The 24448-nt window shown below is 38.3% G+C and overlaps 1 protein-coding gene across 1 annotated transcript in view; it reads right to left on the bottom strand.

Annotated features, from left to right (window-relative positions):
- The window catches only part of PIG-T (phosphatidylinositol glycan anchor biosynthesis class T), a 60559-nt gene that overhangs the window by 5708 nt on the left and 30403 nt on the right, over positions 1 to 24448 (bottom strand). The window contains exons 5-10 of the mRNA XM_068369042.1: positions 22743 to 22829; positions 21511 to 21690; positions 19349 to 19550; positions 16712 to 16849; positions 15040 to 15289; positions 12282 to 12443 (exon numbers count right to left, since the gene is read on the bottom strand). Of these exons, the coding sequence (XP_068225143.1) occupies positions 12282 to 12443; positions 15040 to 15289; positions 16712 to 16849; positions 19349 to 19550; positions 21511 to 21690; positions 22743 to 22829 (1019 nt within the window). The remainder of the gene's footprint in view (positions 1 to 12281; positions 12444 to 15039; positions 15290 to 16711; positions 16850 to 19348; positions 19551 to 21510; positions 21691 to 22742; positions 22830 to 24448) is intronic.

The raw sequence follows: 24448 nt of genomic DNA, 5'->3' as shown, positions 1-24448 counted from the left end.
AATTCCAACCAGGTGTAACCAAACGACGCTCCTTCGTGGTCTCAAAAGACTTAAGGAGGTCCTGTAGATCTTTATTGTTGGAAAGATCTAAGCCTCTGTGACGGAAGACTGATGCCAACATGCTTCTGTAACCCTTGATAGTGGGAGCTGAAAGAGATCGTTCTTTCCTCAGATATAAGAGGAAGTCAGCTATTTGAGTTACAGAGGTACTGGTCGAGGATACGGATACTGACTTGCACCAGTTTCGGAAGATTTCCCACTTCGATTGGTAGACTCTAAGGGTGGATGTTCTCCTTGCTCTAGCAATCGCTCTGGCTGCCTCCTTCGAAAAGCCTCTAGCTCTCGAGAGTCTTTCGATAGTCTGAAGGCAGTCAGACGAAGAGCGTGGAGGCCTTGGTGTACCTTCTTTACGCGTGGCTGACGTAGAAGGTCCACCCTTAGGGGAAGTGTTCTGGGAACGTCTACTAGCCATCGAAGTACCTCGGTGAACCATTCTCTCGCGGGCCAGAGGGAAGCAACTAGCGTCAACCTTGTCCCTTCGTGAGAGGCGAACTTCTGCAGTACCTTGTTGACAATCTTGAACGGAGGGAATGCATATAGATCTAGATGTGACCAATCTAGTAGAAAGGCATCTATATGAACTGCTGCTGGGTCCGGGATTGGTGAGCAAAATATTGGGAGCCTCTTGGTCATCGAGGTTGCGAAGAGATCTATGGTTGGCTGGCCCCAGGTGGCCCAAAGTCTCTTGCATACATCCTTGTGGAGGGTCCATTCTGTTGGAATTATTAGTCCCTTCCGACTGAGACAATCTGCCATGACATTCAAGTTGCCTTGGATGAACCTCGTTACTAGTGAAATGTCTAGACCTTTTGACCAGGTGAGGAGGTCCCTTGCGATCTCGTACAACGTCAGAGAGTAGGTCCCTCCTTGCTTGGAGATGTACGCCAAAGCCGTGGTGTTGTCCGAGTTCACCTCCACCACTTTGCCTTGAAGGAGAGACCTGAAGCTTTTCCAGGTCAGACGTACTGCCAGTAGCTCCTTGCAGTTGAAATGCATTGTCCTTTGACTCGAGTTCCATAATCCCGAGCATTCCCGACCGTCTAATGTCGCACCCCAGCCTACGTCCGATGCGTCCGAGAAGAGAACGTGGTTGGGAGTCTGAACAGTCAGGGGAAGACCCTCTCTAAGGTTGATATAGTCCTTTCACCAAGTCAGACAAGACTTTATCTTTCCGGAAACCGGGATCGAGACCGCTTCTAGCGTCTTGTCCTTTTTCCAGTGAAAAGCTAGATGGTATAGAAGAGGACGGAGGTGTAGTCTTCCTAGTGACACAAATTGATCCACGGATGACAGTGTCCCTACCAGACTCATCCACAGCCTGACTGAGCAGCGTTCCTTCTTCAGCATCTTCTGGATGGATAGCAGGGCTGGGGGCTGATCGTCTTGTTCAGCAACGTCCTCATCAGAGGGTTCCTCATCCGAAACTGATGAGGAAACGGCAACGGAGTGGGTAACGTCTGACTCGCTGAATCCGGTCGCACTGGTGGATGCGTGACGGAGCCGGACGCAATATCATGGAACTGTTGCACAGTCTGTGAACTGTCAACAACCATGGGTGCGCGAGGAAGTACAGCGTCAACCCGAAACTGTCTAGACCGTCTGGGTTGTGCAGTCAACACCCTACCGGGTTGCTGAGGTTGACGCACTGCGTCACAACAAGTCACCTCTGCTGGTTGTTGAACGTCCTGAACGTCAACAACCACCTCCGAGCGTCGCTTAACGTCAACGTGCGACTGGCAACCCACACTGGGTCGCATCGGTGGAGGAACCACCTCAACTGGCAGACGTGAGTAGGTTACTTCAGCGTCAACAGGGCGCACAACCGACCGGTTGGAAGGTTGTTGGCCAGAAGGAGGAACCACCTCAACTGGCAGACGCGAGTAGGTTACCTCAGCGTCAACAGGGCGCACAACCGACCGGTTGGAAGGTTGTTGGCCAGGAGGAACCACCTCAACTGGCAGACGCGAGTAGGTTATCTCAGCGTCAACAGGGCGCACAACCGACCGGTTGGAAGGTTGTTGGCCAGAAGGTTCTTCTCCGCATTTAAGTCCTCTATCAAGGACGCAAGCTTGGACTGCATGGCTTGCAGTAAAGCCCATTAAGGGTCTACGGGAGCAGGTGTGGCAACAGACGGGGTTAGCGACTGAGGCGGAACCGTTTACCATCCCTGAAAGCCTTGTTATGTGTGACATAATAGTACAGCAAAACTTCAAAGGCTTGACAAAAGCTGAGAAGTTGACCTGTAAACAACTTGGAGCGTCTCCTGGCTAGGCGCCAGGGCGAGTCTACCAGAATTGAGAAGTCTATCTGGGCAGAGGCATGAACTCCCAAGCCGAGAACTTCTCTCGTGTCATATCAGACTCTCGCTCTATAAGCCAGTTTAAAAGAAGGGAAATCAAAGGCTGTATCCCTAAAAACTCCTCCTGGTGCAAAAACCAGTCGCCTAGCCAACGTAACGCTCTCTAGGAGAGCGAGAGAGCACTAGCTTAAAAACAACGGCTTCGAAGTAGCTAGGCCTAGTGTAAGTTCTGACGTTTAGGCGAACGAGGAGCAGCAGTTACAAGATCCGGACGAAGATCCTTAAAAAAAAAAAAAATCATCATGATTTAATTAAAGTCCATAGGAGGCTAAGCAGCTTAAGGCTCCTCTCCATCTGACAGAGTCCTCAAGGGAATATCAGTAGGAGGGAGAACAGCAACTTCCTCATCTACAGGAACCTTGTCCGATAAAAGCTAGGTTACCTCAGTGAGTCTCTCACTGGAGCATTAGTAGCAGACCAGAAGGCAACGTCATGTAACTGCTTGACAGTCTGTGAACTGTCAACAACTGAACTGTCAACCACAACAGGTGCGTGAGGACGTACAGTGTCCACTCGAGACTGCTTTGACTGTCTAGACTGAGCAGTCAAAACAACTCTAGAATGCGGAGGTTGACGCACCGCGTCAAAACAAAACAACTTAGACTGTTGTTGTACCTCGCGAACATCAACGGAAGGTTCCGTGCGTCGCTGAACGTCAACATGCGGCTGGCAGGGTACACTGGAACGCATGGGTGGCGGGACTCTCTCAGCTGGAGTGCGGCAGAAGGTCGCCTCAGCGTCCACAGGACGCACAACCGTGGTTGGTTGTAGGCTAGAGGTTGGTGTCAACCTTCTCCGCACGAAAGTCCTGCATCAATGACGTTAACTGAGACTGCATGGTCTGCAGCAAAGACCACTTAGGGTCTACAAGAGCAGGTGCGGCAACAGACGGTGTGACTGCCTGATGCGGTACCGCTTTGCCTCTCTTAGGAGGTGAGCAGTCGTCGGAAGACTGCAGCGAGTCCGAACTGACCCAGTGGCTACAACTGGGCCGTTGGACTTGCGCGGAAGGGACCGACTTGCGCTTAATAAGCCGCGAGACCTTGGTCCATGGTTTCTTACGAGAAACCTCTTCCACAGACGAGAAATAAATGGGCTCTCTCGTCTTTGTGTGGGTGGGGCGATCTTGGGTAGATACGCCCGAACCACGGAGGGAAAAACGTCTGTTCGTTGATCAAGGCCTCTCGAACCCATAAGTCGTTCGACATTACTTCTCCCCTGGGCTTGGGAGCTTGCAAGAGGTCCCGGACTAGGTGAACGACAGGCACGAACAGACGAACCCTCGGACGCAACACTGTAACACTTTGCGCATATCACTTTATCGATTTTCTGTTTTACACTTATTTCACTGAAATCGAAACTTTTACTGATTTCTACCTGAAACACGCAATTCTACCCTTCATTAAAAGGTAGTAATTGCGAAATCAGTCGTATAATGCAGCTCATTAATACTAGCAAAAAACAGAAAACATATATAAAGATAAAAAATTCAGTGGCTGGGAAAGAGACTAAACACTAGTTCAAATAAACTACGTTTACAATCTCTCACCGCACATAGCCTGGGGACAAGAATAAAACCCTAGAAACGTTTTACCTTCCTCCCCGTACAGAGACTAGGGACGAGAGTAACACGAGAACAACGTTACCCGCTTGAACGGAACGTTTTCTCTCCTCTCTCTCCCTCCGTCTCTATCTCTCTCTCTCTTTCTCTCAAGATTTCGTCTCTATCTCTCTCTCTCTTTCTCTCTTGATTTCGCACCTAAGAGAAGAGCCCAATTATATATCGTCAAAAAAAAAAAACATGTTATTTGACTAAAGGAAAAAACTGAAAGGTTTTCCAAATAAAAAGTTCCTTTAATTTAGAATTTAAAACATTTAAGCTAAGAAAGAATGAACAAAACGTCAGAATCGATTTACTCTTACTGCAAAGTGAAACCGTGATACACTCTCTCTCTATCGTAACGATAGAGCGCATGTTGAACGTCCTGAACGTCAACAACTGCGTAGTCTAAAAATCTAAACGTTAGTTCATCTTTGAAAACAGTACGAAGACTATCAAAGAAATTCTTTCATAAAACATTAAATTTAAAAAGTTTTAAATTCTTTAAAGGCTAAATACGATATAACGGGCTCAACGTTGATTAACTTCGGTTCCAAGTTAGGACCGCCTACTATCAGGAAAGGTCGCATATAAACAAAACATAAAAATTTATTATTATATGTTTATAATAAATGGAAAGTTAATCGAAGAGGCCTAATAAAGGCGGAGAGATATAAAAGATATAGATCTATAACGTGTTAAGCAAAATTACTAAAAACCTAAACACACTTCCGTCTAAGGGAAGGGTCGGCCATTTAAAAGTGAAAGAGAGTCCATACTCTCTTTGTCACCATAATTAAATCTATCCAAAACGAGTTCAAGTTTTGAGATGAAGATAAAACACCTGCATAGCGAAAGCTCAAAACTAGAAATGTGTACTTCACCAAAATATGTGAAAACCAATCCAGTAAGCAACAGCGAATTTAGTAGGTCTTGCCGGTGGCACGACAGAGAGAAAATTGATTCTGTGTTTACATTGAGTACTGAGTACCTGCTCGACAGATGGCGCTGTTGATGTACACCCCCTACCTGCATAGCGATCGCTGGCGTATTTTGAACGTAGAGTTTTTCTGTCGGGCAGCAGAGCTGCAGCTTATATAATCACCGGCTAAGTTTAATATTGAAAAATGATAAGTAGATTCAGTAACCAGGAAATACTCGATGGTAATAGTGAGCATACCTCCATTCTTTCCTAAAATACTTTATGATAGATCATGAAGATGCAGGAATTAATTTTAAGAAATGTTCATGTTATAAAAAAAATTATATTGTTTTAAAAACTTAAAACACTGATATTTTAACCCTTTTACCCCCAAGCTATTTGGAACTTTCCAACCCTTAACCACCAGGCGTTTTCTTTTTCAAGCTCATTTTGCAATATATTTTTTTTTAAATTGCTCTAACAGCCTAAATTTTCATCATAGAGAGGTCAGGTTGGTCTCATTCTTTTGGAAAATGCCTGAAGTTTCTCAAAAAGTTATCAAAAATATGCAAAAAATGTAATTAGCCGTTTTTCGCAAGGACGTACCGGCACGTCCATGGGGGTAAAGGGATGAGTTTTGTGAAACGTACCAGTACGTTCATTGGGGGTAGAAGGGTTAAGAAATGTTCATGTTATTAAAAAACTGATAAAACTGATATTGTTTTAAAAACTTAACATAATTCACTGATTTTTCAAACAAAACAATTATAATCATAAAACGTTACCTATACTTTTCCATTCAATATGTAGGCAAAATACACCAATAAAGTTATGGTTTTGGCATTTAAAATATTATTCAATAATTTCTAAATTTTCATTAATGAAAAACATTCATTGTTCGAGGTTACAGTCATAGACCTTGTTAGAATTCTATGTAGAACATATTTTTTTCAGGACTTGGAAAATAGGTTTGAGAATACCACCCTGTTAGTATAAAAGCATATTACATATATATATATATATATATATATATATATATATATATATATATATATATATATATATATATATATATATATAGATATAGATATATATATATATATATATATATATATATATATATATATATATATATATATATATATATATATAGATATATATATATATATATATATATATATATATATATATATATATATATAAATATATATATATATGTATATATAATATAATATAATATAATATATACTGTATATATATATATATATATATATATATATATATATATATATATATATATATATATATATATATATATATATATATATATATATATATATATATATATATATGTATATATATATACATATATAGATATATATACATATATATATATATATATATATATATATATATATATATATATATATATATAAATCTAAGTGCTCTTGAAATAAAGTTAAACAAAATATATATAAATTATCATAGGCAACACAATGCAAAACTAAAAAAAAAAAAACAGGTTGTTCACAAACATGCACATATACAGACTAATAATAAGGGTTTACATAACATATGTGTTATACTGTTGATATATGCAAGCACCAAAATTAACAGAAAGCAGAGGCAACGCATGATAAATGCACATCTTTAATCAGAAACACGGTTTACAATTGCCACAAAAAGCTATACTGTTAGTATATGCAAGCACCAAAATTAACAGAAAGCAGAGGCAATGCATGATAAATCCACATCTTTAATCAGAAACACGGTTTATAATTGCCACAAAAAGCTATACTGCTGATATATGCAAGCACCAAAATTAACAGAAAGCAGAGGCAATCTATGATAAATGCACATCATCAATCACAAACAAAGATTATAATTGACACAAAAAGCTATGCAAAGCAATACGCAGACCATCCTATCTCCCTGCTGAAGTAATATTTCCTTCCAGCCTATCATGCATATCTGAATATAATCCAATAAATGTCATTGTATCAAGGTTAATTTACCATATCATACCAAAGTTTTGAATAAGAACAGACTCTTTACATTACCTATAGAAATCCAGTAAGTCTATCTATCTATCTATCTACCAAGGCACTTCCCCAATTTTGTGGAGTAACCAACATAAAAAAAAAAAGAACAAAAAGGGAACCTTTCTTCTTTTAGCTCCTCTCAGCCAGACGAGGAATTCATCCAAATTTAGCTGGTACTGCTAGGGTACCACAACCCACACTCCCCTTTTATCCATCACAAATGAAGCTTCATATGCTGAATTCCCTACAGCTGTTACTTCAGCGGTCACCAAGGCGACCAGAGAAAGCAGCAGGGCCTATCGGAACTACATCACAATCGCTCGCCATTCATGCCTATTTCCAGCATGCTCTTTTGCCTCTCTCACATCTATCCTCCTATCACCCAGAGCTTTCTTCACTCCATCCATCCACCAAAACCTTGGCCTTCCTCTCGTACTTCTCCCATCAACTCTTATATTCATTACCTTCTTCAGCAGACAGCCATTTTCCTCTCTCTAAACATGGCCAAACCACCCCAACACATTCACATCAACTCTACCTGCTAATTTATTTCTCACACCCATTCTCATCCTAACTAATTCCTTCCTAACCCTATCAAATTGAGATACACTAGACATACTCCTCAGACAGTTCATCTCAAACACATTCAACTTCTGTCTCCATCACTTTTATTCCCCACAACTCTGATCCATACATCACAGTTGGTACAATCACTTTTTCATACATAACTCTCTTTACATTCATTCCTAACCCTCTATTTTTACCACTCTCTTCACTGCCCCTAACACTTTACATCCTTCATTCACTCTCTGACATACATCTGCTTCCACTCCACCATTTGCAGAAACAACAGACCCCAAGTACTTAAACAAATCTACTTCCTTAAGTAACTCTCCATTCAACATGACATTCAACCTAACACCACCCTCCACTCCTGTGCATCTCATAACCTTACGCTTACCCACATTAACTTACAACTTCCTTCTCTTACACACCCTTCCAAACTGTCACTAATCAACCCAGCTTCTCCTAGAAGTCTGAAATCAATACAATATCATCCGCAAACAACAACTGATTCAACTCCCACCCATGATCACTCATCTATCAGTTTCAATTCTCGAACAAGCACTCGAGCATTTACCTTTCTCACAACTCCAACAAATTGAACAGCCATGGCAACAGCACACATCCCTGTCTCAGACCCACTCTCACTGGTAACCACTCACTCAATCGATTTCCTATCCTAACACATACTTTACTGCCTATGTATAAACTCTTCAATGCTTGCAACAACCTTCCACGAATTTCATATAACATCACATTCCACATCGCTTCCCCGTAGGTAGGTATTCATTACTTCAATATGTTACAGCTTTAACAATTTAAAAACACCATACCTTGAAACAAAAACAAATAATTATCTGTATAAAAATAAACTTTTCAGTGAAGATGAGCGACAAAAATAAACAGCGTTGAGGAATTAAATTTCCCACTATGTAAAATAATATCAGTAAACACGTGTTTACCAAATCATGAACACGTGTTTATCAAATCATGAACACGTGTTCATCAGTTAGCCATAAATTATTATTATCAGCTAAGGTACAACGCTAGCTGGAAAAGCAGGATGCTATAAGCCCAAGGGATCCAACAGGAAAAAATAGCCAGGTGCGAAAAGGAAATAAAATAAACAAACTACAAGAGAAGTAATGAACAAATAACATAAAATGTTTTTAGAAGTGTAACAACATTAAAATAGATCTTTCATGTATAAACTATAAAGAGAGACATGTCACCCTGTTCAACATGAAAACATTCACTGCAATAATTGTAAATATGGAGAGAATCGTATGTTGAGGGCATCTAGACACAATCAATTATTCAATTCTAATAAGAGATATTTTTCTCTCGATGAACAACTTTGATAAAGACAGCCGAGCGAGTACCAACTTTGTTTCTGAAGAACACTAATAAATTTATACTCTATTTACTCTGTCATTTATCCCTGGACTTCTTTTGGTTGAAACAAGTTCCATCTTTAGTTCCTCATATTCAAAGGATGCTTACAGGGCACCATATTACAACCACAAAAGTTTTTTCAAGATTTCATGGGTTATGAGATAAATTCTAAAGCCTTTTAAAGGATTTTCATAATGAAAAAAAAGGATTAGAGGAAATGTGAAAAAAAATCACAGCATACTCTACAAATGATATTCATTACAACTTTGATACTGTATTATTACTATTATTATTACTAGCCAAGCTACAACCCTAGTTGGAAAAGCAATATGCTATAAAGCCAAGGGCTCCAATAGGGAAAAGTAGCCCAGTGAGGAAAGGAAATAAGGAAATAAATAAATAATGAGAACAAATTAACAATAAATCATTCTAAAAAAAGTAACAACGTAATTTACTAAAATGATTTTCTCAGGAATCATTATCACTAATGTTTTTTTCATCAGCTCTTTCCCTTACAATAAGGGATAGATGTATGGTGGGTAATCTTCACCAATTCAAATGAGAGACTAAAGACGAAATACAGGTATGAGAAGAGTTGGAACCTACAAGCTTCCTTTAGGTTTATTACTCAGATCAATTCATATATTAGGATACTTAGTGAAGGTGAATTCCATAAATTAATCGAGCTAATTCTAGTTCCTTTATCCTGGTTCTCATTACTTCATAATATTCTTTTCGGCCTTCCCCCTTTCTCTTTGTACTGTATGAATAATCTAATGTATACAGTATCTGTTAACTAGAAGAAATTCTCATACAGAACATAACTATTCTACAGCTTATTTAGTTTTATTCTGTCCTTTTGGATCTACAGGTACTATCTGGATTCGATTTGGATTTATAAATTTCGGCTATATGGCCCACTGCTGGGACCTATGACGCCACTGAGCACCCAAATAAAATTTTTCTTTTCGAAACGTTTCTTTAAAAAAAAAAAAAAAAAAAAGTTTCTTTTCTAAACAAACGTTTCTTTCCTAAACAAACGTTTCTTTTTCAAACAAACACTTCTTTTCTAAGCAAACGTGTCTTTTTAAATGAATGTCTAATTAGTAGACAAGCTTGATACTACATCAAATTTTTGTAGCATGGTTTATAAAATGACATATATCGAAGTTTCAAATTTGCCATATTAGACGGTTCTTTTTTAAGCAGGCTTTTCTTTTTAAATGTTAGAGTAAAATAAATGTAAAATAATTCTAGAATAAAAACCCTCAATTTACACCAAGGTAAAAGTTAAAAGAGGTTGGACAACACAATAGAGAAAAGGAAGTAAGACCAAAAATAACGTAGGATAAAAATCACATACAGCTAGGAGTTGAAGTAAGGCTACAAAGATCCTTAAGCAATGCCTACAGTGTGAGGTGCACAGACGTCACTACCCCCCATGGGATTTACGGCAATTTGGATTTATAAATTTGGATATATGGCCCACGTTGGGAGACATACTATGGAGATGGAGGTTCAGGGAAGAAGAAGAGGGAGACCAAGAAAGAGATGGAGGGACTGTGTGAGAGGAGACTTACAGGAGAAGGGGATTGATGAGGCAGAAGCGCAGAATAGAAAAAGATGGAAACGGCTCATCCGCAACGGCGACCCCATATAAAAATGGGAATCAGCTGGGAAGAAGAAGATAAGTTGCTGTCAGATTTGATACCAGCTCAGTGTTGCTGTCAGATTTGATACCTGATGAGGAGAGATGAGGACCACGTTGGGAGACATACTATGGAGATGGAGGTTCAAGGAAGAAGAAGAAGAGGGAGACCAAGAAAGAGATGGAGGGACTGTGTGAGAGGAGACTTACAGGAGAAGGGGATTGATGAGGCAGAAGCGTAGAATAGAAAAAGATGGAAACGGCTCATCCGCAACGGCGACCCCATATAAAAATGGGAATCAGCTGGGAAGAAGAAGATAAGTTGCTGTCAGATTTGATACCAGCTCAGTGTTGCTGTCAGATTTGATACCTGATGAGGAGAGATGAGGACCACGTTGGGAGACATACTATGGAGATGGAGGTTCAAGGAAGAAGAAGAAGAGGGAGACCAAGAAAGAGATGGAGGGACTGTGTGAGAGGAGACTTACAGGAGAAGGGGATTGATGAGGCAGAAGCGTAGAATAGAAAAAGATGGAAACGGCTCATCCGCAACGGCGACCCCATATAAAAATGGGAATCAGCTGGGAAGAAGAAGATAAGTTGCTGTCAGATTTGATACCAGCTCAGTGTTGCTGTCAGATTTGATACCTGATGAGGAGAGATGAGGACCACGTTGGGAGACATACTATGGAGATGGAGGTTCAAGGAAGAAGAAGAAGAGGGAGACCAAGAAAGAGATGGAGGGACTGTGTGAGAGGAGACTTACAGGAGAAGGGGATTGATGAGGCAGAAGCGTAGAATAGAAAAAGATGGAAACGGCTCATCCGCAACGGCGACCCCATATAAAAATGGGAACCAGCTGGGAAGAAGAAGAAGAAGAAGAAGAAGAAGAAGAAGAAGAAGAAGAAGAAGAAGAAGAAGAAGAAGAAGAAGCTGGGGTCAAGGTAGCCATTCAGTGAAAAGATATATTTTGGATGATATCCCACAGGTGCACCATGAAGCAAAGGTTGAGAGATTGCACAGCTACGTGAAAAACAGAAAGAGGGAATAGAAGTAAAGTAGAAGGTTAAAATGCCATTGCAAGCAGGGGCCAGAAGGACTCTACAAAGAGTCTAAGCAACCTACTGCCTAAAGTACACCTCGTGAGGTCTTCCCCTTTTGCTAAGCTTTAACATTGTCTTGATTCTGTAATATATATAAATAAAGAAAACAAGCACATTGTACATGTACCATGTAATGGCATTCCAAATTCCAAAAAATATGATTTGGGACTGGTTCCAAAAACTTCAAATATGAGACAGCGGTATCTAAATATTCTACTATAGTCCATTTTTTTTAGCGAGGCAGATTTGCACCGACTCGCAGCGGTGCCCTTTTAGCTCGGAAAAGTTTCCTGATTGCTGATTGGTTAGAATTATCTTGTCCAACCAATCGGCGATCAGGAAACTTTTCCGAGCTAAAGGGGCACCGCTGCGAGTCGGTGCAAATCTGCCTCGCTAAAAAAATTTGACTATAGTTATTCAATATTCTGAAAGATTTATCTAATAATAATGTGCAAATAATGGATATTTTAAAACAAATAGTTCATTCTTATTCATGGGCAAATGAATACTTATCTAAAATAAAAATATAATACAAAAAATTACTTACGGACGATAACTTTTAAAAATAACACCTAAAATACTACTTACTTTTTAGTGGTTATATTATGAATGGGTCCAAAAGCCAGGGCCACCACGGTACATGCCAGGCAGATGACGTTATAAGGCATCGAAAAGTCCGGAGTGGGTAGACTGACTAATATAGTTTCGGTGTGAATACGAATGAAGCTTTTTCCATTTTGTACGACTAATCTGGAAAGTTTGAACAGAAACATTAATAATGAATGGTACTTTTCTGTACTGATAGGACTCTTAAATTAATGGAGAAAATTATCAACATCCTGGAAATATTTAAATGATTTAAATGGCATAAGCAGCTCTTCTAAGAGAAGGACACATAGCCTCTGTACCATGGTCTTCCACTGTCTTGGGTTAGAGTTCTCTTCCTTGAGGATACACTCGGGCACACTATTCTATCTACTTTCTCTTCCTCTTGTTTTGCTAAATTATTTAAAGTTTATGTATGATATATTTATTTCAATTTGTTACTGTTCTTAAAATATTTAATTTTTCCTTATTTCTATTTCTTACAGGGGTTATTTTCCCTGTTGGGGCCCCTGAGCATATAGCATCCTGCTTTTCCAATTAGGGTTGTAGCTTAGCAATTAATAATAATAATAATAATAATAATAATAATAATAATAATAATAATAATAATAATACAGGACATTTCAATTAACGTATCTGCCATACTAAATCTTAAGGTAATATAAGTATAAATGATTTCATGGTAGACTTATCCCAGAATTATTGACTGAAGATCATATTTTGTTTCAAGATACTGTATAGTTATCTATACTTATAATATAATTTTGCTGAAAAATTACAAGTAAAAAATCAACAGCCAAGTACAGTATTTACAATTTTTCGATGCAAATCATGTACCAAGTGGAGCCTCACAAACAATTATTGTATTTCAAATATAATTCACATGACACTTGTTTAGAATAAAATTCTTTACCCATTCATGGCAACCAAATCCCTTGAACGTTTCCAATGATCATTGCGTCACTGTTACCAAATCAATTAGAATTTAGAGCTACTGGTAAAGCTATCTATAACATTCGCATTATGACAGAAAATCATAGAGTTACAAGAAATTATTAGGGTATTAGCTGTAGCCTTGTACCCTAGGCCAAGATCTATCAAAAAGTAATTTTTTTCTATAATCAGTCTTGACTTTAGGGTACTGTATTTCCTTTGTCCATGAACACCTAAAATGATATACAGTATATGCAAAATATGCTTGTCATACAGATGGCTTTTTGACATACAATGCATGTATAACAACTTAAGTGTTAATAACATCTAAATGTTCCTTCTCACAAGAGCAATGTATCACATTAAAAATGGTGTGCTGCTTAAAACTCTAGCTGCTATTCATTTTGCATCTGTGTACCTCAAGTAACAAATGGTGTGCCACTTAAAACTCTAGCTGCTATTCATTTTGCATCTGTGCACCTCAAGTAACAAATGGTGTGCCACTTAAAACTCTAGCTGCTATTCATTTTGCATCCGTGCACCTCAAGTAACAAATGGTGTGCCGCTTAAAACTCTAGCTGCTATTCATTTTGCATCAGTGCACCTCAAGTAACAAATGGTGTGCCGCTTAAAACTCTAGCTGCTATTCATTTTGCATCCGTGCACCTCAAGTAACAATGGTGTGCCGCTTAAAACTCTAGCTGCTATTCATTTTGCATCCGTGCACCTCAAGTAACAAATGGTGTGCCACTTAAAACTCTAGCTGCTATTCATTTTGCATCCGTGCACCTCAAGTAACAAATGGTGTGCCACTTAAAACTCTAGCTGCTATTCATTTTGCATCCGTGCACCTCAAGTAACAATGGTGTGCCGCTTAAAACTCTAGCTGCTATTCATTTTGCATCCGTGCACCTCAAGTAACAAATGGTGTGCCACTTAAAACTCTAGCTGCTATTCATTTTGCATCCGTGCACCTCAAGTAACAATGGTGTGCCGCTTAAAACTCTAGCTGCTATTCATTTTGCATCCGTGCACCTCAAGTAACAAATGGTGTGCCGCTTAAAACTCATCTGTGTACCTCAAGTAACAAATGGTGTGCCGCTTAAAACTCTAGCTGCTATTTATTTTGCATCTGTGTACCTCAAGTAACAAATGGTGTGCCGCTTAAAACCCTAGCAGCCATTTAATTTGCATCTGTGTACCTCAAGTTGCTTGATTGCTTCTCACCAGGCTACCCACAGCCTCTTTAATTTTTCCCTTCTCCAGCTACCAACCTTTTATTTTTACCAAATCCTTCAGCATACCAAAAAGAAAAAACACAAAAAGGAATTGGTACATACATACATACATACATACATACATATACCAAGGCACTTCCCCCAATTTTGGGGGATAGCCGACATCAAACAAACGAAAAAAAGGGGACCTTTCCTCTCTACGTTCCTCCCAGCCTGACAGGGACTCAACCGAGTTTGGCTGATACTGCTAGGGTGCCACAGCCCACAGCATGGGAATTGGTGATATTTTAAAACTACTACTTCTTCTTCTTCTTCTTTGTCTGCATCTTTTCCCACTTTTATGTGGGGTCGATGTTCCCAATCTCCAACTGGCCATATTGGTTTTGGCTAATTTTTCATGACCGGATGCCTTTCCTGCTGCCAACCCTCCCCATTTACCCGGGCTTGGGACTGGCACCAAGTTGAGGCTGGCTTGCCCCCCTCAGTGGATACTTTTGTAATAATGGTAGCTTAAATTTTCATGTAATCCCTTATATATCTAATAGAATATACAAAATTACAAAACTTACTTTTCTCTGAGACTACTTCCTTGTAGATTATTGACGGACACATTCTTTGGCGTCGGAAGAACTGCCGAAATAGTTGCGGCTGGTATGTAGAAACCATGGTTAGCATCCGGTGGGTATTCCAGCCATTTTAAGAGGGCGCGAGAAAATTCGAGGCTTAATTCCACTGTGGATTTCCCACCTACTTCAACCACTGCTTCGTAGAGCCAGCCGCGCTCACGGTCTACGGCCGTGGCTAGTTTCGAGACATACACTGAAAGACGACAAAATAAATTAGTGAAAATTATAAATGTTGACCTCAGAGTTCTCAACCAATCCAGATTGCTTTAAGCCAAATATCCTGAAATTTAGGCACACAACAATATTACCACAAACCAAATTACTACATTATCTCAAATTATTAACTCTGTGGAGGAAAAAATGTTCCCTATAGTTTTGTACAAGACATCTTGTAATTACAGCTGTGACTGCAAATAAGACACTCCTTATCTTCAATATTTCTTTTTAAATAATTTATACTATAAAATCAAAGTGATTAAGTTTGTCCAAAATGATATAAACATTTAGATATAACACAATTGAGACACCTGAACTTCAGAAATTTAAAATAGCAAAGCAGTGGGATGAGGTTGAAAACTTCCTTTTCCTCTTCTGAAGTTCTTGAGAATTAGTATAACTTAAGAACTCATCATTATGGAATCAAAGAGAGTTTTCATGAGTACAAACAGTGAATTAGAGACAATTATGAAAAACACTATAAATCTGCCAGGCTTCGACAGCTCAAAAATATTATTAATAAACTCACAGATTGATGCCGTACCTTTCAATACTGTACTCGACATGATAAAACCAATTTCTAGACTCTAAATCCCGTTATCAATCAATAAATGAATACCATAACTATAGTCAATTTTTTTTTATTGAGGCAGAATTGCACCGACTACCAGGGGTGCCCTTTTAGCCCGGAAAAGTTTCCGGGTTGCTAATTGGTTGGAAAAGATAATTCTAACCAATCAGATAGCAGGAAACTTTTCCGAGCTAAAAGGGCACCGCTGCAAGTAAGTGCAAATGCGCTTCATTAAAAAAATTGAGTATAGATCCAACATATACAGACAAGATTAATGGCATAAGATTACCAAAGTCTATGTTACAAATCAAAACTAAGGAAGGAAGCCAATCAAAATAACTCAAAAGAAATAGTCTCACAGACAATGAGAATAATACTGCATATGCTGCTACCATTACTGTGAAAATCTCTTTCAATCATACCACTATTTATAAACCAAGGGGTCAGTTGTCTTGAAAATTATTCAAATTTATTTATTAACCCTTTTACCCCCAGGCTATTTGGAACTTTCGAACCCTTAACCCCCAGGGGTTATTTTGTTTTTCAAGCACATTTTGCAGTATATATTTTTCAAATTGCTCTAACAGCCTTAATTTTCATCATAGAGAGGTCAGGTTGGTCTCATTCTCTTGGAAAATGCCTGAAGTTTCTCAAAAAATTATCAAAAATATGCAAAAAAAAATTGTAAATAGCAGTTTTTTGCAAGGACGTACCGGTACGTCCATGGGGGTTAAGGGATGTGTTTTGTGAAACATACCAGTACGTCCTTTGGGGGTAAAAGGGTTAATATTTTAAGAAAACCTCCAACTTCTAGAAAAAACAACTTACATGGCTGATCTTGGTCATGCGAAGTGTGGAGGAAAAGTCGTAAGTACCAAGGCAGGACCTCCAGATAAACTAATTGCAGGGCCTCTGAACCAGTGTTTGTGAATTTTACAGTTATGCTTCCACTCTCCTGCCCATATCCTGAAAGACAAAATCAAAAATTTTAAGCAATTTGTATTTTTCCTAACAGTACTTACCTCGAACTACCTTCTTAGGAGTATCTGGAATTCTCCTCCCAACCGACCAGAATTTTGTGTAGTTTCCCCTATCTCCGCTTTCTAAAGTGGGTCCCTCTGTGGCGGATGAATACTCGCCCTGAGGCGACCCGGGTCAACGAGAGCGCGTGGTTAGGTCTCGGTCACCAGTAAGTTTCTGGTCGCGGCGTGATTAACATCTCGCCGCTCTCTCACATCCCGTGCGACCCTTTGTGTCCCCATGTGGTTACCGCTGGTTTACCGATTCCCTTATATCCTATCATCTACCTCTTTCCCCTGTGTTCTTGTGTTGCTTGGTGCTTTGGTGTGTTATGGATCACCAAAATTTATTAACAAGAATCATAAAGAGTATCTATATGAAGGCCCAAAGACTTTAGAAATCTGTAATTTTGCATTACCAACGTCATACCCTATTAAGCATCTTAATTAACTAATTCAAAGATTTTGTGCAAATCCCTCATTCTCATGTTTTCCTAAACTTCTTCTTCTTTGTCTGCATCATTTCCCACTTTTATGTGAGGTCTATGTTTCTGACCAGCTTTCTCCATCTACCTCTGTCCTACACCTCATCACCGGTTAATCCCTTTGATCGAAGGTCATCCTTGATACAGTCCACCCACCTTCGCTTTGGTCTCCCTCTCCTTCTCGTCCCCTGTACCTCCATTTCCATCAATCTCCTCCAAATATACTGTTCATCTCTTCTCATGACATGACCATACCACCTCAGTCTACTTTTATCACCGGTTAATCCCTTTGATCGAAGGTCATCCTTGATACAGTCCACCCACGCTCTGGTCTCCCTCTCCTTCTCGTTCCCTGTACCTCCATTTCCATCGCCCTCCTCCCAATATACTGTTCATCTCGTCTCATGACGTGTTTTCCTATACTACAACTTCTAATATATGATGTTTCAAGAAATGTTAGACAAGGAGAGCATGTAAAGGCTTTCTTTGCTCAAATAAAGAGAAAAAATAAATGTTGAAAAATTCCTCCAGCTTTTTACAATCGAGGTAATCAGTTAATAAAGGTTCCAGTTCTAGAAAAGAATGAAATCAAAATCAAGTTGCAATAAATCATTAATTTCAATGACATATTCTATTCACGTTATTTAACATGTGACTGCACCTTTTCTTTAATTCAATGGGGTAATTTCTAGAGAGCTTGGGTACTAACTTTTTCCTTGTAATTGCATTATTGTGGGAATGTTAAAGAATAATGATAAATATTGAAAGAGATAAAGAGACTGAATTCTGAAGGTTCAAAGGATGAAAACTTAAATGTTTTAACCAGATCACAAAACCAAGACTCTATCCAACAAAGGTTGACTGTATAAGCAGCCTAAAATCAGGGAAAATATAATCAAGTTAAACATTCGAAGACACACAAATTTGCATAGATTATAACGAACGATGGATTTATGACCCTCTAGTGAAAGCAAGAACAGACAAGAATGGAAGCATCTCAAGCTAAGACAGCTGCTTTTGTTACTGGAGGCAAACTTATGTACAGAGTACACAGGGCCTACATCAGCTACAATTCATCTTTCAATAAGAATGCAAAGGATTGAGCCTACAAAACTAAAAATACACTACTGTTATATAATCATACAAGACACGCTTGAGAAGCGAGTGACACACCCGGGGATCATTAGAAGGAATTTTTCTCAAGAGAAAAGTGACCATTACATTATGGTACAGTTAAAGAAGTTAAACAACTGGAATGTATAAAACCAAAGGGACTGGATGAAAAGTAATCTGTTGAGCGATATAAACATGGGGCCAAGAAAAAGTGTTGAACTCTTGAGGGTTCCTGTGGCCTGATTGATAACGTCTCTGCCTGGTGTTTGCCAGTCGGAGGTTCGAGTCCCGCTCAGTCTCGTTAGTGCCATTAGTGTCTGCAACCTTACCATCCTTTTGAGCTGAGGTTAGGGGGGATGTGGGGGAGACTATAGGTCTATCTATTGAGTCATCAGCAATCATTGCCTGGCCCTCCCTGGTCCTAGCTTGAGTGGAGAGGGGGCTTGAGCGCTGATCATATGATATATGGTCAGTTACTAGGGCATTGTCCTGCTTGATAGGGTAATGTCACTGTCCCTTGCCTCTGCCATTCATGGGCAGCCTTTAAACCTTTAACCCTTTTACCCCCAGGCTATTTGGAAATTTCCAACCCTTAACCCCCAGGGGGTTAATATTTTCCCAGCACATTTTGCAGTATATTTTTTTTAAATTGCTCTAACAGCCTTAATGTTTGTCATAGAGAGGTCAGGTTGGTCTCATTCTCTTGGAAAATGCCTGAATTTTCTCAAAAAAATTTTGCAAGGACGTACCGGTACGTCCATGGGGGTAAAGGGATGGCTTTTGTGAAACGTACCAGTACGTCCTTTGGGGGTAAAAGGGTTAACTATTAAATACAAAAAGTGATCTACCTGTAATAAACCTGGAGACATGGAGGACAGGCGAGGTTATGAATCCATAGATGTGGCGGGACTTGTAACGAGCCTCAAGGTTAAAGGGCTCGGCTGGTTCCGTCTTTCTAATATCGTAAACACCGTACTTTCTTAAGCTGAGGCCCGATCCGCTTTCTTCGACTGAATCCGGTTTGGGGGTTAATGAAAATTCTCCCTTACCCTGTAAAAGAGGAGTATCAAAACATAAGTAAAAATGCAAAGGAAAAGTTATATGACACATCCAATAATTATTTAAGCCAACAGTACATTATGCAAAGAAATATTGTATAGTTAACTATAGTAAATTTTATTTAGCGAGGCAGATATGCACTGACTCACAGCGGTGCCCTTTTAGCTCGGAAAAGTTTCCTGATTGCTGATTGGTTGGACAAGATAATTCTAACCAATCAGCGATCAGGAAACTTTTCCGAGCTAAAAGGGCACCGCTGCAAGTCTGTGCAAATCTGCCTCGCTAAAAAATTTGAGTATAGGCACCTGTAACACATAGATGAGAATCTGTTGTTTCATTTAAATAATTTATAATAATAATAGTATCGCATAAAACATTGAGACTTCTCGAATCACCTGTCATGTACATTATTTCTATGGTCATTTATTCAAAATATAGAAATGCTGTATCTCATGAGAGAATATGAAAAAATTCTAAATATAGAAAATGTAGCATACATTATATACATATAAAAATTATCATCATGAATAAATTAAAGTTCCCTGTTTATTTCTTAGTGTTCCCTCTCCTCCAGAAAGTCAACAGCTACTTAGTTCATGTTATCATTAGTCTGTCTTTACACATTATAAATAACATTATATCTAAATCAAATTAACAGGATGATAAATTCTACTAAGAAAAAATTCTCTGACAGAACTAGACTACACATATATATGGGAATATGTCAAATCACTGGGGTCTTTTTAAGTCTTCAAATGATATTTGAAAGTGCTTACATAATTCTAAACTAATGAAACTGCTTAACCCTTTTACCCCCAAAGGATGTACTGGTACGTTTCACAAATCCCATCCCTTTACCCCCATGGACGTACCGGTACGTCCTTGCAAAAAACTGCTATTTATAATTTTTTTGCACATTTTTGATAATTTTTTCAGAAACTTCGGGCATTTTCAAAGAGAATGAGACCAACCTGACCTCTCTATGATGAAAATTAAGGCTGTTAGAGCAATTTAAATAAATTATATAGCAAAATGTGTTTGAAAAAAAAAATAACCACTGTGTGTAAAGGGTTGGAAAGTTCCAAATAGCCTAGGGGTAAAAGGGTTAACAGCATCTTAAAATGCAACCAGCCATGAATTAACCCTTTTACCCCCAGGCTCTTTGGAAATTTCCAACCGTTAACCCCCAGGGGGTTATTTTTTCCCCAGCACATTTTACAGTATATTTTTTTCAAATTGCTCTAACAGCCTAAATTTTTGTCATAGAGAGGTCAGGTTGGTCTCATTCTCTTGGAAAATGCCTGAATTTTTCCAAAAAAAAATATAAAAAATATGAAAAATAAAATTTTATAGCATTTTTTTTGCAAGGATATACCGGTACATCCATGGGGGTAAAGGGATGGCTTTTGTGAAACGTACCAGTACGTCCTTTGGGGGTAAAAGGGTTAAAATGCAACCAGCCATGGATCAAACAGAAGAAAAAATACAGGTACATTATTTAGATACTGTAAGATTACACCAGAGTTGAAATTAACTAGAATCAGAAAATTCTGTACAACGTTTGTTCAAAGATATCTGTAGAACAGAATATAAGAGAATTTCTTACAAACTGTAAAACTTAAACCAATTTCTGACTTACATTCAAAATAAAAAAGGGATTTTGACGAAGGAAAAGTCTATTTCTGGGCGAGAGACCTGTGCCGCCCAGTGAAATGCTCCTTTAGCATCATTTATATACCTTAGAAATGATGCTAAAGGAGCATTTCACTGGGCGGCACAGGTCAGAGCCCAGAAAATACAGGTACACTATTTCAGGATACTGTAAGATTACACCAGACATGAAACTACCCAAAATCAGAAAATTCTGAACAAAGTTTATTCAAAGATATCTACAGGACCGAATATGAGATTTTTTCACAAACTGTATAACTTAAACCAATTTATGACTTACATTACTGGTCACATCGACATAAATCATAGAAGAGGAAGCCAAAGGGCAGACAGAAACCAGCGGAGCGGAAAATAGGTGAGTCAGACTCCAGTCCTGATGCCCACTCATTGACACAGTTGGGTCTTGAACCAGAGATAAAGCCTGGACTAACTCCAACTGCGATGAGGTACATTCTTTGTCCTGCAAAATTAAGGTTATTATAAAATGCAAAATTAAGGTTATTATAAAATGCAAAATTAAGGTTATCGTAAAATTCAAAATTAACGTTATTATAAATGTTATTTCACATTAAAAGAAGGAAAAATAACATTTTAATGTAATTTGTATTTTTCCTAATTTTCCTAAATTTTTATAATTTATATATGACATATCTGTTTTTGACGTTAATAGTTTATACAGGACATATCTGTTTTGACGTTGTTAATAGTTTATATAGGACATATCTGTTTTTGACGTTGTTAATAGTTTATATAGGACATATCTGTTTTTGACGTTGATAATAGTTTATATGTGACATATCTGTTTTTGACGTTGTTAATAGTTTATACAGAACATATCTGTTTTGACGCTGTTACTGTTTCTAGAATGATATATTGTTAACTTATTTTCATCATTTATTTATTTCCTTATTTCCTTTCCTCACTGGACTATTTTTCCCTATTGGAGCCCTTGGGCTTATAGCATCTTGCTTTAACAACTAGGGTTGTAGCTTGGCTAGTAATAATAATAATAATAATAATACAAACCTGGGTTCTTTAATAGGATGACGGTTAGTCTTAAAATAAGAATAAATAGCTGAAAATTTATACGTAAGTTTATTAAAAAAAAATTTTCTGCATAAAACTCTAAAGAAGCCTATGGATAGAAATATTGTTCAATATTTACAGATTCTTTAACCCTTTTACCCCCAAAGGACGTACTGGTACGTTTCACAAAACTCATCCCTTTACCCCCATGGACGTACCGATACGTCCTTGCAAAAAAATGCCATAAAAAATATTTTTTTCATATTTTTGATAATTTTTTTTTAGAATATTCAGGCATTTTCCAAGAGAATGCAACCAACCTGACCTCTCTATGACAAAAATTAAGGCTGTTGGAGCAATTTTAAAAAAAATATACTGCAAAAGGTGCTGGGAAAAAAATAACGCCATGGGGGTTATGGGTTGGAAATTTCCAAATACCCTGGGGGTAAAAGGGTTAATTTAGGAGAATAAAAAACATGAACTTACTTTGCAAGAGGGCCGGAGATGAATTGACAGGGCATGGTAATGCGCAGTATACAGCGGTGTTGGGTGGAGAAGCATTGAAAGTCCACTCTGAAAAAGAAATTAGCATTGTTAAGAAACTAACACACTTTGTATAAAGGACTTAATAAAATATAATGTAGTGTTAATGGCATGTTTTAAATATAATTTATTAGACAAAGAAATTTTTTCCTTACAACCTATTTCACTGCTAATTTTTTTTTTTTTTTTTTTTTTTTTTTTTTTTTTTTTTCCCTTTACAGGAATATGGTTAAAAAATGGCCAAAAATTACAGCTTTCACATTGTTACAGAGAGGTCTCTTCTATTCTTGAGTATGCACATTTCAACAAGCCATGTACTGTAGTATGCCAACATATACAAGTTACTGAGAAATAACTACAATCGAATTCTTATCGTACACTGAACCTTCCATTAGCAGATCAGACAGATGGTATATCACTCACAGGGCAAATTAAGCACAAAGACAAACATCAAAGACAGTGAAGCCTTCAACAAGAATCCAGAACATGAAAGATGAGGACTATGATTAAGCAAATGTTCCAAACTTTACAACATGATCCCTAGAACAATCAGTGAAAATTAATAAATTAAAAGATTTATGAGTAGCTGCAAGAAGACAAAATTTGGAGAACATTATGGCAGTGCGAGTAGCATCCACAAGAATAGCAATGCTATTATTATTATTATTATTATTATTGTTATTATTACTAGCTAAGCTACAACCCTAGTTGGAAAAAGCAAGATGCTATAAGCCCAAGGGCTTAAAAGGCAAGGGATTTTGATCTTGACCTGAGCAATTTCTTCCTAGGAGAAAGAACGTAATAAAGGTAAACTGACTAAATAGCAATAGAAAACCAGAGAGAAGACTAATGACTTCCACTGTGTAAGAAGAGGAAGGAGAATGCTGAATGGATTAACCAACTTCATCATAAAAGGAATATGATTATTACATGGATGCCAGCGCCAACAGAAGCACTATCTTATGTGCCAGGTTGAACAAAGAGACCTTTGATAAGAGTTAAAAAGGAGGCATAATATAAAAAAACAGAGTAACAGGACTGAATCCCAATTCAGACACCTAACAAGTCTCGAGATCAACAGGCCAAAATGTCAGAGCAGATTAGAAAACATCTGGTCATCATCTACAACAGTTTTGCACTGTAGAAAAACTGTCGAATGAGTAGTCCTACAGCCCTTATCAGCAAGCAATGGATCTCGGATGCATGGGAAGTCAATATGAGAACAGAGATCTAAAATTAAACAATACTCAGCTAGTTAAATCAAGCAAAGAAATGTATCTACTTGCTCTTGCAAAGAAAACTGGTAGAAATTCTACATATAAAAGTGATAACTGACAAAGTGGCCTCCAAATCAAATTCTTTATCTAGAGGGGTTCACAAAATAACCCAAAAGCATGAAGGTAAAACATGCTTCAAGTAGGACTGCTGGAGGAGGCCCCTCAAAGCTGTTAGTTACCAAGGAAACAACAATGAGGTCTAAAAGGTATGTGGAGCATGCCTGCTGGGGCCAGAAAAGAGCATCCAGTCATACGAGATAAAGGAAGCCCAAAACCTCAACAACACCAACTGTAAAAGGAGGTGGAGGGGATGGTTGTAGGCCATCACAGCTATAAGACCCCGCTTCTCTGTCTAATTGTGAAGGACAGTAA

This window comes from Palaemon carinicauda, unplaced genomic scaffold, assembly GCF_036898095.1.
Source record: "Palaemon carinicauda isolate YSFRI2023 unplaced genomic scaffold, ASM3689809v2 scaffold347, whole genome shotgun sequence".
Lineage (NCBI taxonomy): Eukaryota > Metazoa > Arthropoda > Malacostraca > Decapoda > Palaemonidae > Palaemon > Palaemon carinicauda.
The sequence above is the reverse complement of the archived record's forward strand: the minus strand, read 5'-3'. Positions and strand labels throughout refer to the sequence as shown.